The sequence below is a fragment of the Budorcas taxicolor genome, chromosome 2 (assembly GCF_023091745.1).
Source record: "Budorcas taxicolor isolate Tak-1 chromosome 2, Takin1.1, whole genome shotgun sequence".
In the NCBI taxonomy this organism is placed as follows: domain Eukaryota; kingdom Metazoa; phylum Chordata; class Mammalia; order Artiodactyla; family Bovidae; genus Budorcas; species Budorcas taxicolor.
This window is the reverse complement of record NC_068911.1, coordinates 80,967,587-80,982,199: the sequence shown is the minus strand read 5'-3', so window position 1 is coordinate 80,982,199 and position 14,613 is coordinate 80,967,587. Positions and strand designations below refer to the sequence as shown.

General features: G+C 34.5%; 1 protein-coding gene across 2 annotated transcripts in view; it reads left to right on the top strand.

The window, feature by feature from the left end:
* Positions 1-14,613, top strand: part of MARCHF7 (membrane associated ring-CH-type finger 7) — a 46,079-nt gene extending 31,466 nt beyond the window's left edge. The window contains exons 7-10 of one of the 2 annotated variants that reach the window (XM_052657262.1): positions 6,497-6,606; positions 9,170-9,283; positions 10,691-10,739; positions 13,307-14,613. In XM_052657262.1, the coding sequence (XP_052513222.1) occupies positions 6,497-6,606; positions 9,170-9,283; positions 10,691-10,739; positions 13,307-13,365 (332 nt within the window). In that variant the 3' untranslated portion in view covers positions 13,366-14,613. The remainder of the gene's footprint in view (positions 1-6,496; positions 6,607-9,169; positions 9,284-10,690; positions 10,740-13,306) is intronic. The other variant, XM_052657270.1, reaches the window with a different exon arrangement.

The following is a 14,613-nucleotide window of genomic DNA, read 5'->3' as shown; positions in this document are numbered from 1 at the left end:
TATTTTTTTTTCACAGTTTTTTTTTTTTAAGAAATGCATGCGTGTATGCATTTTAGTTAACAATTCTGATTATAATTTACTCAAATTTATACTCATCAAAAGTGTCAATCATTTTTCAAGCAAAAGCATTAAAGAGCATTAGTTTTGCTTCATAAAATTTAATGTATAGTAGTATTATATTTCATTTACTGAATAGTCTTATTTACTTCCATATGTGTATAGTTAACTGTGATTTGTTATTGCTGGTGACCCTTATATCATGTAAGATGCTTTTGAATCAAAGAAATACTGTTACTATTTAGCAGTTTTGTGTCCTTGAGAAAGATTTATTTTCTCTAATGTTATTATGCAGCAGTAGGATTTCTATAGGGAGTCATTGTTTATTAAGTGCTGTTACGGACCCAGGCATCGTTCCAGATACGGGATATAGAGAAGTCAGACAAGGCAGCTTTCTCCCATGGAGGTAGTATTATGTATTAAAGGAATGCCTTGTTGAGATGCTGCTGCTGCTGCTGCTAAGTCACTTCAGTCGTGTCCGACCCTGTGCGACCCCGTAGACAGCAGCCCACCAGGCTCCCCTGTCCCTGGGATTCTCCAGGCAAGAACACTGGAGTGGGTTGCCATTTCCTTCTCCAATCTTATTGAGATGAGGGCATTTTAAACTTTAACAAAGAGGAGCTAGCTATTCTAGAATGAGAGGAAGAGCATTCCAACACATGGAACAACTAGCACAGAGCCTTTAAGGTGGGAATGACTTAGGTGTGTTTGAGGAACTGAATGAAGGCCCAGTGTGGCTGTAACTTGTGGGAAGGGACGGGGGTGATAAGTTGAGATACAAGAGATGAGCAAAGGCTTGCTCATTTAGGACTTTGAAAGCTAATGTCAGAAGCTTAGATTTTTATAAGTGTTATACGAAGCCACTGAAGGTCAGGGGAGTGGAATGATCTTATTTCTATTTTGGCTGCTCTGTGAAGAGTGGATTTTATTGGGACAAGAGTAGAAGCAGGGAGCTTCTGTGACCAAGTAGGAATCTATTGTTTTGGAGGTGGTGATGGTGGTGGTAGAGACAGATGATTCCGGTATGTTTTGGAAGTAGAGTCTATGGGACTTGCAGATGGATTGGATGTGGTAGAGTGGAGAAGGACAGTTAGAGAAGGAACTGTTTTTGCCTTGATCTACTAAGTAAATTGTGGGACCATTTACTAAAATAAGGAAGACTGAGAAAAGTGTAAATTTGGGAAAGGAAACCAAGAGTTCTGTTTTGGAAATAATTGTATATGAACTGTTTATTAAATAATGATATGGAAATGTCAGCTGGGCAGTTAAAGGAATGCCTTGTTGAGATGCTGCTGCTGCTGCTGCTGCTGCTGCTGCTGCTGCTGCTGCTGCTGCTGCTGCTGCTGCTGCTAAGTCACTTCAGTCGTGTCCGACCCTGTGCGACCCCATAGACAGGCATGATGTTTCAAGGGTTTCAGTGCTGAAAATTGCAGTTTGGGGAATCATGAGCACATAAATAGTATTTTAAGCTTTGAGATTAAATGTCACTAGCACAAGGGCAGATACAAAAAAAATGAACCCGAAACAGAGCTTTGAAGCACCCACACATTTAGTAGGAACAGAGAAGATTTGTGGAGCAGCCTCAGTCTGGTATGAAGAAAACTGAGAAAATGTAGTGTTGTGCAAGCCAAAAGAAGAACGTGTTCTAAGAGGATGTAATCAACCCTGTCAGGTACCACAAAGAAGTCAGAACAGAGAAATAAGAACAAAGAAATGACAGCTGGAATTTGGCAGCATGGATGTCCTTGGTGACTTCATTGCTGGGCAAAGTGGATGAGGTGAGGTGTCATTGTATTACTAAATTGGGCTAAGACTAGGGAAACAGCAACATGGACAGTACATGTTTTTGTTTTTTGTTTTCAGAGTAGAAAATTTGAGGACATGTTTTTATTTTAACAAGAGATACTGTGAAGAGAAATATTTATGAAAAGAAAAGGGGAAGATGGGATCCAGAGTACAGGTTGAATAGGTAGTTTTTAATAGGAAAAGGGTACCTGCTAGTGTAGATATGGATTATTTCTAACCAAAGTGTGTTGCTTTGGTGAGAAAGTGCTTAAATTCCCATATAATTGCCTCTGTTTTCTTAATAAGGGTCTTTAGCTGATGGAGGGGATGGGTTAAGAAATTTTCGTGTGTGAGGAAAAGAACATTCTAAAATGCTTTCAGGGTTTTCGGATAGTACTAGTGTCCATAAAAATCTGTGGCCATGAATATGATTTAAAAGTGGGATTGGGATACATGTACATTTTTAAGAAGCAATTTTCAGATGCTTGGATACAGACAAGGATTTGAGTTCAGTAGGGTTGAGACCTTTGCCAGGCAAAAAATGATGAAGGGAGTTAAAGTTGGATGTGGTTGTAGTGAGCCTAGAAATTAGACAAGAAAGAGGGAGTAAGGACATTAGGAAGTAGATAGTGAGAAGTCGGATCTGTGTCTTTTGAACCTCATTGACATTGAAGATAATTGCCAGAGTAGGTGAGCTAGAATAGAGAAAGCTAGTAGGTATACAGAAGAGATGCTTAACACACAGATTTTTAGGAGTAGTGCTATAAAGTGCAATGACAGGTCAAGGTTAATGACCATAAAGTGGGTGGCTGAGGTGGGGACAGGTAATATTGGAAGCAAGGATGTTGAGGAAGTCAGAATCAATTGTGGTCTTTGTTGATGTGGAAATAACCAAGAAATAAGTTGTGTAAAGAAGCTAGGTGCTAAAGTCGTTAATGAATGAGGAGGAACTTTGAGTTTCAAAACAGCAATAGGTATTGGGGACATCTGTCCCTGTTTCTTGGTCCTGAGGTGCAAATGGTTGTTGGGAGGAAGTGATTGCAGAAGAATATTTTATCAGTCTGTGAGGCCCTGTGGTTCAGTCTTGAAGTTGAACAGGGAATTCATAAAGGAAATTGGTTGAGAAGAATTGACCTGTGTTTAGCCATGAGTACCAGGAGGACCTAGTGAAATATGACTAGTAGGGTGGGAAACTAGATCATAGTAATAAATGGACATACTTGTGTGGCAGTGATGGTCTGATGATGATAGTTGGGTGACAGAAAAATAGGTTGTGAAGTATGATGGTATTAATTTCAGTGTTAGTGATCTGTTGAAATTTGATAAACATGTTCAAGCTGGAGATGGTGAGTCTAGTGGAAAACTTTTCTTCCTGTAGCAAGATAGCAAAGGCCTCATTGGGGTAGGGGATTATTTTTTTTTTCTAAACTAATCTGATCCCAAACCTGTGGGATGGGCCAGTCTTACCTGTAGCAGCCTCTTTTTGACTGTGTGATGTTATGGAAGCCTTATAGACTTTATTAGGCACTGCCCTGGGGTGTTATAAGTTTAAATGAATGCTCAGCGTGGTTCTTGACACTTAGCAAGGGCCCAGAAATGTTAGCTATTACCAGAATGAAAAACACCTTGACTCACCTTCTATTATATTTGCAATTGGATTCTTAGTATTGTATAGGTAGGAAAACAAGTAATACAATATATTATTTAAGAACATTGGCTTTTGAGAGTTAGACATGCTTTAGATTGGAATAATGACTCCCCAACACTTAACTATAGGATTTTGAGTAAGTCTCTTAACTTTGGTTCTCAGTTCTGGTAGCTGATCAGAATTAGCCATCTATGTTTTAAAAACAGATTCCTTAAATCCAATTTCTAAACATTCTTGAATGTTAAGTAGGTCTGGGGCTGGCCCTCAGTTCCATCAAGAGTCAAATTGAGGAATAGTTTGTTGTTAAGATCAAATGAGATGATGTTTATGAATAGTTTCTCACAGGACTGGGCTCACAGTAAGTAAATAGGTTTTAAAGGTAATGATATGTATTCATGGTGATGAATGTTAAGATCTCAAGAACTGAACCTTCCTGTTAAGTTTTCACAAGGCTTTCTCATATTTACTTGAAGACCGCATCTGGTAGATGATTCAGTCTGATAGAGATTTGTTTAAACATTTAAGCAGCTGCTATATGTAGACTGTTAAAAACTCTGTGGATGTTCAAAGATGAATAGAATAGTTTAATATAAGCTTAGGCAAATGTAGGCAGGGCCTACTGAGTGAGGTGGGATATGAAGGACACCTGAGGGATGTCCTGGATTAAATGAGGGGTCCTGCATTAAAGATTTCAAGGATAAATAGTTCCTCCAAGCTGCATATGGCCTTTTTGAACAACTTCTTTATATTACTTGTCCCATAAAAGAGAAACATGAAGCCTTAAGGTGTGAAAGACCATTATTAAATTGCATCCAGTGTCCATATTTTATGATCATCATACTTTCCCTGCTTCTGATTCAAAGAATAAATGTCTTAATAAGAGAAAACCTTTTGAAATGTCACATTTTTTATATCCTCCATCTTGAGTGTAATATTTTTCAGTAGGATATTTTTAAAGATTAAGAAAATATTATGAATGCATTTTAATTTCACCACTTTCAAGTATGCTTGACTTCTAAAAAGCAAATCGATACTATTCACCTACTTGATAAATAGAAATGTCTTTTGCAGTTTCACTCCACCTCATCTTGAGGTGACATAGACATGTTACTACCTCAAAATAGCACTCATTCATTTTCCTGTCAGCTGTTTTTAGAAAATGCATGTAAGTTACTACTACTGTTGTGTTAGACTTTATGCTAAATTTTTATTTAACGAATTGTTATTAAATAACACTAATTCTAAGAGTTTATGAGCTCTTCAAGACAGGCATGACTACTTTCTTAATGTTTAGAACTTCTAATATTTTTTTGGCATATAACAAGCACTCAACAAATGTTAAATTGAATCTAAATCTTTACCTTATTATGCATATGACTTATTCTAGTTTTTAGGACAGTTTTTCATTTTAAAGCCCTGTTTAAAAATGAACACAAGGAGGAAAATGGCAATATGTTTAATTAAACAAGACTGGTACTTAATTAGATACAGAAGCTTAGGAGTAACAAAATGTTGAGTGCATATAGGACAGAAGGAATTGTATTTAATTACAGTAAAAAAGTATATAACATAAAATTTGCCCTTTTAACCATTATTTAGTGTATAATTCAGTGGCATTAAGTAGATTTAAAATGTTGTGTAAGCATCACCACTGTTTATTTACAAAACTTTTTTAAGTCATCCAAAACAGAAATTCTGTATCTGTTAGGCACTAACACCCTTCTCACCCTCTTCCCAAGCCCCTGGTAAATTCTGATCTACTTTCTCTCTGAATTTGCTTATTCTACATATTTCATATAAATGAAATCATACAATATTTGGGGGCTTTTTGTACCTTACCTGTGCCTTATTTTTTTGCTTAGCAGTTGTACCACGTATCAGGACTTCATTCGTTTTATGGCCGAGGGGAGCTGTTTTTATCTGAAGAAGAATGGATCCCTTTCTTTGCCTCCTGTGTTATAGGGAAGACACATTTCTTAGACCACAGACAATCTTAGTGTATGTTATCACATCAAAGATACTGGCCTAGGTCTATGTAACTAGTTGTTTTAGATATCATGTTTTAATGGCATCCAGTCCCATCATTTCATGGCAAATAGATGAGGAGACAATGGAAACAGTGACAGACTATATTTTCTTAGAAGAAATGACCAACCTAGACAGCATATTAAAAAGCAGAGACGTTACTTTACCAACAAAGGTCCATCTAGTCAAAGCTATGGTTTTTCCAGTAGTCATGTATGGATGTGAGAGTTGGATATAAAGAAATCTGAGTGCCAAAAAATTGATGCTTTTGAACTGTGGTGTCGGAGAATATTCTTGAGAGTCCCTTGGATTGCAAGGATATCCAACCAGTTCATCCTAAAGGAAATCAGTCCTGAATATTCATTGGAAGGATTGATACTGAAGGTGAAATTCCAGTACTTTGGGTACCTGATGCAAAGAACTGACTCCTTGAAAAAGACCCTGATGCTGGGAAAGATTGAAAGCAGGAAAAGAAGGGGACGACAGAGGATGAAATGGTTGGATGGCATCACTGACTCAGTGGACATGAGTTTGAGCAATCTCTGGGAGTTGGGGATGGACAGGGAAGCCTGGCGTGCTACAGTCCATAGGGTCGCAAAGAGTCAGACACAACTGAATGACTGAACTGAACTCAACCTTTATGGCATCTTATCAAAGGACTTAAAGAGGAAGTAGGAAGTACAGGTAATATTCCATTGTCAGCATCCCACATCAAAATATATGAGTATCTGGGATGGGAAAATAAACACAAGGTGGAGGCTTAGGTACCACAAGAATAGGATATGCACGTCAGGTGTTACTAATTGCTCTTTTAGGAGATGTTACTGGTTTATGGTAGTAGTACAGTCTCCCTGCTGTCTCTTCCTCCCTTCTTCCTTCTAGTTTTCTATATTCTAAGCTAAAAACCCACAAGGAAAAATGTTTCGTGGAGACATAGCAAAATTAAGCTTTATTTGTGATTTTTCTTTGTTTTTTCACCAGGTTCTTCACTAGAGGCTGTAACCACCTGTGAACTCTGTAAAGAGAAGTTGCAGCTTAACCTGGAGGATTTTGATATTCATGAACTACATAGAGCTCGTGCAAATGAACAAGTTAGTATATTTTGCCTAATTTGGTAAGTGTCTATTCTGTGCATAAAGGACAACTCTTGAAGAAAAGATTAAATCATGATCTGAAAACCTACATTAAAATAGTAACGTAATTTTCTTTTACTGCATTAAGTATCATTTTTCTTTACTTTCCTATAACTTGAAAATGAAGGGCAAAAAAAGCAAGTCACAGGTTTTAAATTATTAAGGTAAAATGTATTATATGGTTCCTAAATAAACCTGAAAATAAAGGCTTAGGAAAGTGGTCCCCAAACAGGCATGCTAACCTTACCTCCCCAGAGCTGTCTCAGTTGTGGATGCCTCAGTCCTGGAGCGTGATTGAAACACCTAGCCCTGGGTCTACATCTTCTCTCTTCTTTTAATGTTAGAAGCAGCTTTTCGTGTGTCTGTCTGCGCACTCCCCATGTTCTTCTGCTCTCCTAGTTCCCTCCAGTCTCCTTATTGCTTCCTGCAGCTTTATATAGAATACCTTATGAAATCTTTGATTCCAAGTTCACATTGTTTATAAACCTCTTTCTTTTAGTATTTGTGTCATTTTAGTCTATTTATATAATGAATAATCTCCAATCTTATTTAAAAGTTTTTCAGATATTCTCATTTCTCAGATTTTTTTTGATGTATATTGATAACTATTCTCCTGAGAATTGACTTGGTGTCACTAATGTTTATTTTTTGAAGCTTTAAACTTTAAAAAATTTTGATGTGCTTATGGAGAATGAAGAACTCAGTATTTCCTCCCTTTCCCCCCTGCCAATGGAAAATTCTGGGGCAAAAAGATGTTCAAGGAGATTACAGAGTTGACTCAAGAGCCATACTATACAAGTTTGCTTAGCATATTCATTATAAAAAGAGAGATGATGGTGGGAGAATGCATAAATGCTTGAAAAACACTTTTTAAATGAAGGAGTAATGGGCACTCCCTTTTTTTTGATTAAGGCAAATTTCACATAAACATAAAAATCATAAGTGGAATCAAGCAACATAATCCTGTATGGATACCCTTTACTTTTAAAATGTAGAAATCATGAATACCCTTTGAAAAATCTGATTAAGACCACACTCAGTAAAATTTACAGATTCACAAAATTTGTATATGATTTAAAGGATTTTCAGATCCTTTGAAGCAGATTACTTCTATCCAGGTAAAGAATCACTCACTCAATGCAACTCTGGGCAATTGATGTAGCACAGATGCTACTCGCACTAATGAGCCACTTGTCCAAAGAGAATCCTAGTTTCAGCAAGGAATTGTCTTCAGTCTCCAAGGAATCTCTCTGGATAGCTGAGCATTGGTGTTTTAAAGAACAAGGGAAAGAGTAGTTAAAGGTAGAATGATGGAAAGAAATTTTTTTTTAATCTTCTCAAAATGAGTACGTTTCAAAGGATGGTTTTCTCCTGCTGTCCTTCCTTCCTTTAGGTGCTCTATCATGTCTCTGAAAGGTGGTTCTTTGCATTTCATTTCAACCAGGAATGTTTTCATGGTTCTCCAAGGATTGAATGGCCCACAATCTTAAATAATTTACAAGTGTGAGAAAATGTTAGGTGAAGTACAAAACAATGACAGTCTTGATTAAGCTTCACTTTTAACTTCTTTGTTCCCTGTAAATCTTGGATTCTGGGGGCCTAACAACTGTCATTTTAAATAACTAGTTTAATACAGTTTATTTCCTCATCCAGTGGCTTCATTTTTTTCAAGGTGATGAATTTTAAAATTAAAAAAAATTCTGGACATAAATTTCCTTATAAGTAAAAAATAAAAGTAAGAAGTGATGATATAAAGACAGTTTTTAAATCAGTTTCAAATTTTTTGAATCCTCTGTGGAATATGAGAACAGGTAGTTGCTGAAGTTGATAACTAAGAACGTATAGCTCTTAACTTCAGATGAGTTAATTACCAAAAATAGTACAATTTAGATAGTTTACTGTATAAAAATTACAGGATAGTTTAGATTTTTAATAACACTATATTCATGACTTGTATTGTTAGCTTCAGAACAATAATTTTGAACCAAAGGACAGTTTTTACCCACTAGAAATTTCTATGTGAATCATCCAAGGAACAGTTACTCTGTTACCTTTATATGTATTGTTGCCTAAAAGTTAATAATATCATATAATAAGTATTTGACCCATTTGAATAGGTTTTATTTGCATATATTGATACATAGCTATACATGAAATGGTAATTTTTAGGTAAACATTTATAGCCATTTGTATTAATAAAATCTGTTAGGTGCATTATAGAATTAGATCATTCATTCTGCCCTCAAATGAGTTAAAAGCCCCACTTTTACATATAAGTCATTACATGACAGAAGACTATAAATTAAATAAAGAGGATATTCATACACCTATTTGTATCACAGCATTAGTACAATTACGATATTATGGAGGATATTTCTTGATTTAATAGATGGTGTTATATCTCTAAGAACTGGATATGAATACATTTCCTCTAGTTATCAGTATATGAATGTCAATCTCTTGTCTATTAATTTTTCATTCTCCATATATCTTCTTTTTCTCGTTTGCTTCCCTCTTAAAGGCTGAGTATGAATTTATCAGCTCTGGTCTCTACCTAGTTGTGTTATTGCACTTGTGCGAACAAAGCTTTTCTGATATGATTGGAAATACGAATGAACCAAGCACACGTGTCCGAGTAAGTAACCTTGGAGCAGGGGGAACGGGAGGATATGATGCAACAGTTGTTTGCAATGGAAGGCAGATTGTTTTATATGTTCACACACTATTTCCTTTGGGAAGTTCCTATATTAAAAGCTTTCTTAAAAGTAAAGGTATTGTAGTTTTAATAGAAATTACTGTCTTTATCAAGGAGCATAAATTTTTCATAAAGCTGTTTTTAAAAAGAAGTAATTTTCTAGCTCTAGAAGTTAATTGGAATATTTGTCAGTGAGAAACAGGGACTTGGAAGGACTACGGAAACTGCTCTTTCTAACAAGACTCAGTGTTATAACTTAGAAACCTGATACTGAACTCCAAAAACTGAGACAGTATGGGAAATTAACTTCATTTTATTCATTACTATCCTGTAAAAGATTATCACTCTAGTAGTTTTTAAGCATCTGTATTTCAAACTACTTAAAATTTGGACTATTTGGTGTTTACTCTGTACACTATTGTCTTAGTTTAACACGTAAGAAAGTTGTTTGTTAGGTATTTTTAATTAAATGGTACTGTTATGGAAATTTATACTCTACTGCCTTGCCATTTTATGTAGCAGGGACTAGAGTCTGCATGTCATTACAGTAGCATTCTGAACACGTGATTCTTGAAATGTCTTCATAAATATATCCTTCAGACAGTTTTTTATACAAATGTTCTCTTTGGTGATAAAAATTCAGCAGAGTTTATGGTGAGGTATAACGTTTGTGTTATATTTTGAAAATTATCAAATAACAAATTCAGTGTATATGGATAGAACTTTTTTTGTAATCATGTAAACATTATTCCTACTAGCCAATTGTTAATTTTTATCATTCAGAGAAAAGAGAAGGAACTCTCAAAGGCTTTCAGAATTTGAGCAAAAATCTCTTGATTTCTAAAAAGGCAACTTGTCTCTTCAGAATAAATGAACCATATTAATTAATATCTGTTGAATTCATGCCTTTGTAAAAGGTATATACATTTAAAGTACAGAATCATATGTCATATTTTTAGGCAGGAAAATAATTGATTTATATTTTTTAGTTGACCACTAACAAATCATTTGGTTTCAAATTGCAAAGGATTAATTTTCTCCATAGTTTTTGGAAGTGTTATATTTATGCAAGAACACAGTGGTATTGAATAAGATTATTGTTATCTGCTCCCAGTTTCTATATGATTAATACATAATTTCTACATAACTGATAATGATATATAAGATGTTTTTAAAAGTCATATCATTAAAAGCTTGTAATTTTTGATGTGGGGGATGAAAGACCCCCCTATTTAAAGGCTTAAAATTATGTTTGACTTTTAAGTAGAAATGAATCTCTTATACTGATTCTCTCTAGATCCATTTGCTACATTTAAACTACTGTATTTCTTTCTGCATTGTTTCTAGTTTATTAACCTTGCAAGAACTCTTCAGGCACATATGGAAGATCTCGAAAGTAGGTGGAATTTCCCCTCCCCAGACTTGTTGAATTTACTTTTGCAAATTAAACCCATAGAACAAAACCCAAGTATATATACTCTACCAAATTAGAGCTTAATTTATAGGCTTAATAATACCAGAATAATTGATTTGGGAAAGATGGGTTGGGCAACTGACATTAGTTTAATAGCATATTTTTTAAATTGCATTAATTTTAATGTATAGAAGGATATTATTTTAACCATCAGTATTTTGCTTTTATATAAAATAAAAATATATTTAATCACCTTAATTTTAACACTTCTAATGTTAACACTTTTTTTAAAAAGACATGTTTACCAATCAAAACACATTTCTTAATTGGCTAGATTTTTTATTTCGTGTATGAAATTTTGTTATTTAGCTTTGTTAGATCATAAAAGGTGTTCCCTGGGTTTATATACAGTTCGAGGAAAATAGGAGTGAAAGAGTCCTAATTCTGAGTCCCTAACAGAAGCCATAGTTTTTTTTGTTTTGTTTTTTTGTTTTGTTTTGTTTTTTTGCTCCTTGTTCAGGTCCTCATGGACCTTTAATAGGCAGCCAGCTACGCCAGCAGCTCCAATCTCTTAAGATCACGTTCCAGCTTTAGGACTTCTGCCTGGGCTCCTTTGTGAAGGCACTTAATGCCCAAATCTTTACAGGCATCTGCACAGCTTACCCTCTTCTCAAAGTCCTACAATCTCCAGGGTGCTTCATACCAGGTGGGCACAGATATTGGTGGCTCTGGAACAGTTCTTGGGAATCCAAGATTACCCTACTTAGCTATTGTGCTTTTTTACCCAAAGCAATTGGCACTCCCCATGATCAGATTCCAGTACACTCTTTGAAGTGTTATCCAGTTGATTATCTTCTATACTCACCTTTAAAATACTTGGACTATTATATGTAGTCTGTGTAATGTTTTACCTTTAAAGAAAATTTAGCATCCTTTGAAGTAAGGTTTCAAAAGGACCTAATCCTCCTTTTTTTAATTCCTTGAATATTCTTAGGCATGGGTTTTTGTCATTGAGTTTGTATAATTTTAAGTTTTAAAAGGATTTAGAGCTGCAGTTAGTGATACAGTTTCACAGTCTTGGTTAGTATGTGTGGAAATGGATGTAAAGGAGTCAAAATGGTATAATAAAGTGGGACTTCATTGAGTGTAAATCTTTTTTTCCTTCATACCGTCTTAGTTCAGGTCCATCGTGTTGGCTAATACAAAGATCTCTTTTTTGTAAGTTACAATTTATATTTTGTCAAATGTGATGAGAGTAATCTGTTGCAGTGTACATTTACCCAGATTGCTGTTAATTTTTTTACTAATGTTCTTATTTAGAATTTAGTTTATTAAGCACGTGAATGAAAGGGAAAAGATGGAGTTGAAATATGTATATCCAGACTGAGGGTGAAAGATGTCGTGGGTGTTACTAGTTGACTCCTAAATACCAGAGTACTAATATATTCTGAAAACTGGTTTTGACTGAATTTTCTTCTGTAGAGTTAATCCAGTAGAAAACAGAAATTCTCTGAAAAACTATTTTATTTTTTAGTTTGACATTTCTCCATGATATATATAAAACTTAAGTGTAGGATTTTACTCCTTATGAGCTAATTAAGTCTATGCTTGGTATCATTTATTTAAAATTTCTGCAAGGTAAATATATGGAGACTTTAGTTTCATCTGTACATGGCTGCATGATTTTTTTCTTGTTGATTGCATTTGCTGGGTGCTCTTAAATTGTCCAGTATTAAATATAAGAAGAGTGCATTTATCTTTTCTGCTCTTGATAATAGGGGAGATGCTGGTTAGATGTTTAGTGAATTTCCATTTTCCTTCACATACAGTTTATACAGTCTTACACTTACTATGTCCTAAGACATTCAAGAATGTTTTCTATTAAACTCTTGAGCTACTAATGACTCTAAAATAAATTGAGGTCAGAACTGTTGCAAGAGTGGTGAGTCTTTGACAACATGGAGGCATAGAAATACTCTCAACAAAAGGTTTTTACTAAATCCAATTATTTTAATTTAGGCTGTATCTATATAAAGCTTTTTTGATTAAACAGAACTTTTTCTTGGCATTCTATAGACATAGCTCTGATGTAAATTGCAAGAACATCCATAACCTATTATTCTATTTCTATGTACATTTTTTTTCATTGTCATCGGATACATCAAACATGCAGCGGTAATAAGCCAGATTCTCCTCAGGTGTGTGAGAGCACTTGCCTCAAGTTTACTCTTTGTCTAGTGTATTTATCATTAGCTGTTATGGACACAAACTGATCTCAGGAATGTTTTAGATGTTCTTGAACCACATTTTAAAATTTTCATTTCAATAAAAACTAACATAACAAAAAATTGTGGGGGTGGGGGCATTGTGGCTAGGCGTCACCTACAAACTACCCTAATGCCGTCATCATAATTTATCATTTTGACCAAACAGTATATAATAAATTGGGATTTTTGTTTTATAAATCATGGCTGTTCTGGCTTCATACTTACACTTCCATTCTCATCCCCCTTAAAATCATCCTTGATCATGCTGTTTTCTTTCAACAGCTTCAGAAGATGATTCTGAAGAAGATGGAGACCATAACAGAACATTTGATATTGCCTAACTGCAAATAGGACAAATGGATGATCTGTGAACAGGCGTTATTAAAACTGGCAATTACGTATGAGTGAATTTTGTGGGGAAATGTCTGTTGAATATATTCTCTCTATAGAATGAATATATATATATTCATATATACACATTATGCATGTATATATATGTTCATTCTCAAGTGTTACTGAATTAAAATTCTGCTGGACCTTTAACATGGCCAGTGAATCTAATGTTTATAAACTGGTAATTAAAAGTATTTTTCTTTTAATGAGTGGGGAAAGTGTTACCCTTGTTTTAAATAAGCAATGTTGACAGCCCTTTTTTGTGTTCTGATTACTGTAGTTATATTTATGAAGAAAGGTTGGTGTTTTGGTCTGTTAGTGGTAAAAGTGGGGCAAAATAGGATTTCAAAATAAATTGCCAGATGGCACCTAAGTATTTTTATTTTTAAAATGCCTTAAGTTGCAGTTTCAGTTTTATAATCATTTGCTTCCAGTGTTTAAAAAAAAATAGGGAGAAAGTTAAGAGCATTATATTAGGTTTCCAAATTTAATTTGAATTCTAAATTCACTTAGCAGTAAAATCTAATTTTCTAAAAAAGTATATAAAAATAAAGTGTACAAATGATGGATAAATTTTTGTATTGATTTGGAAAATGCAGATTATATTTGATAGACCATAGTATGTAGTATGTAGATATTCCTCTTAGGAATATTGCAGCTGTAAATTATATCAGAATTGCTAGCCAAATGCTGTTTGTTTAAAAAAAAAAATTATTGCAATCTCAAGTTAATGAGATACTTTTAAGGCCCACATTCAGAGTCTAAAACACTGGTTTTCAATGTGTTTTTTAGTGTTGTCACTTCTTTATAGATAAGTAAGATATAAATAACCTGTTTGGATCCTGGTTGTTTTTAACTGTTCCTTGGTAATTCTAAACCTTTATTTGATGACCTAATATTTTTCACTACCTTTAGAGAAGAGATGAACATCACCTATTCACCATGACTAGATTAACACTGTGGTCCTGAGTTGTGTATACATCCATAACACTGTATATTTTCTTCATCAGCACCCTTAGGATACACTTTAAAATGCCTTCAGGTGGTTTCAGGTTAAATAAAGTCTATGTCAGACTACTTTTTCAGAATCTAAATAGAAACTATGTAATTTCCCAAATGTGAATCAACAGTTTGCTCACTTTCAGACTGTTGGTCTTAATGTAAAACTTTGGCTTGAAATAAAGTGCATACTGATT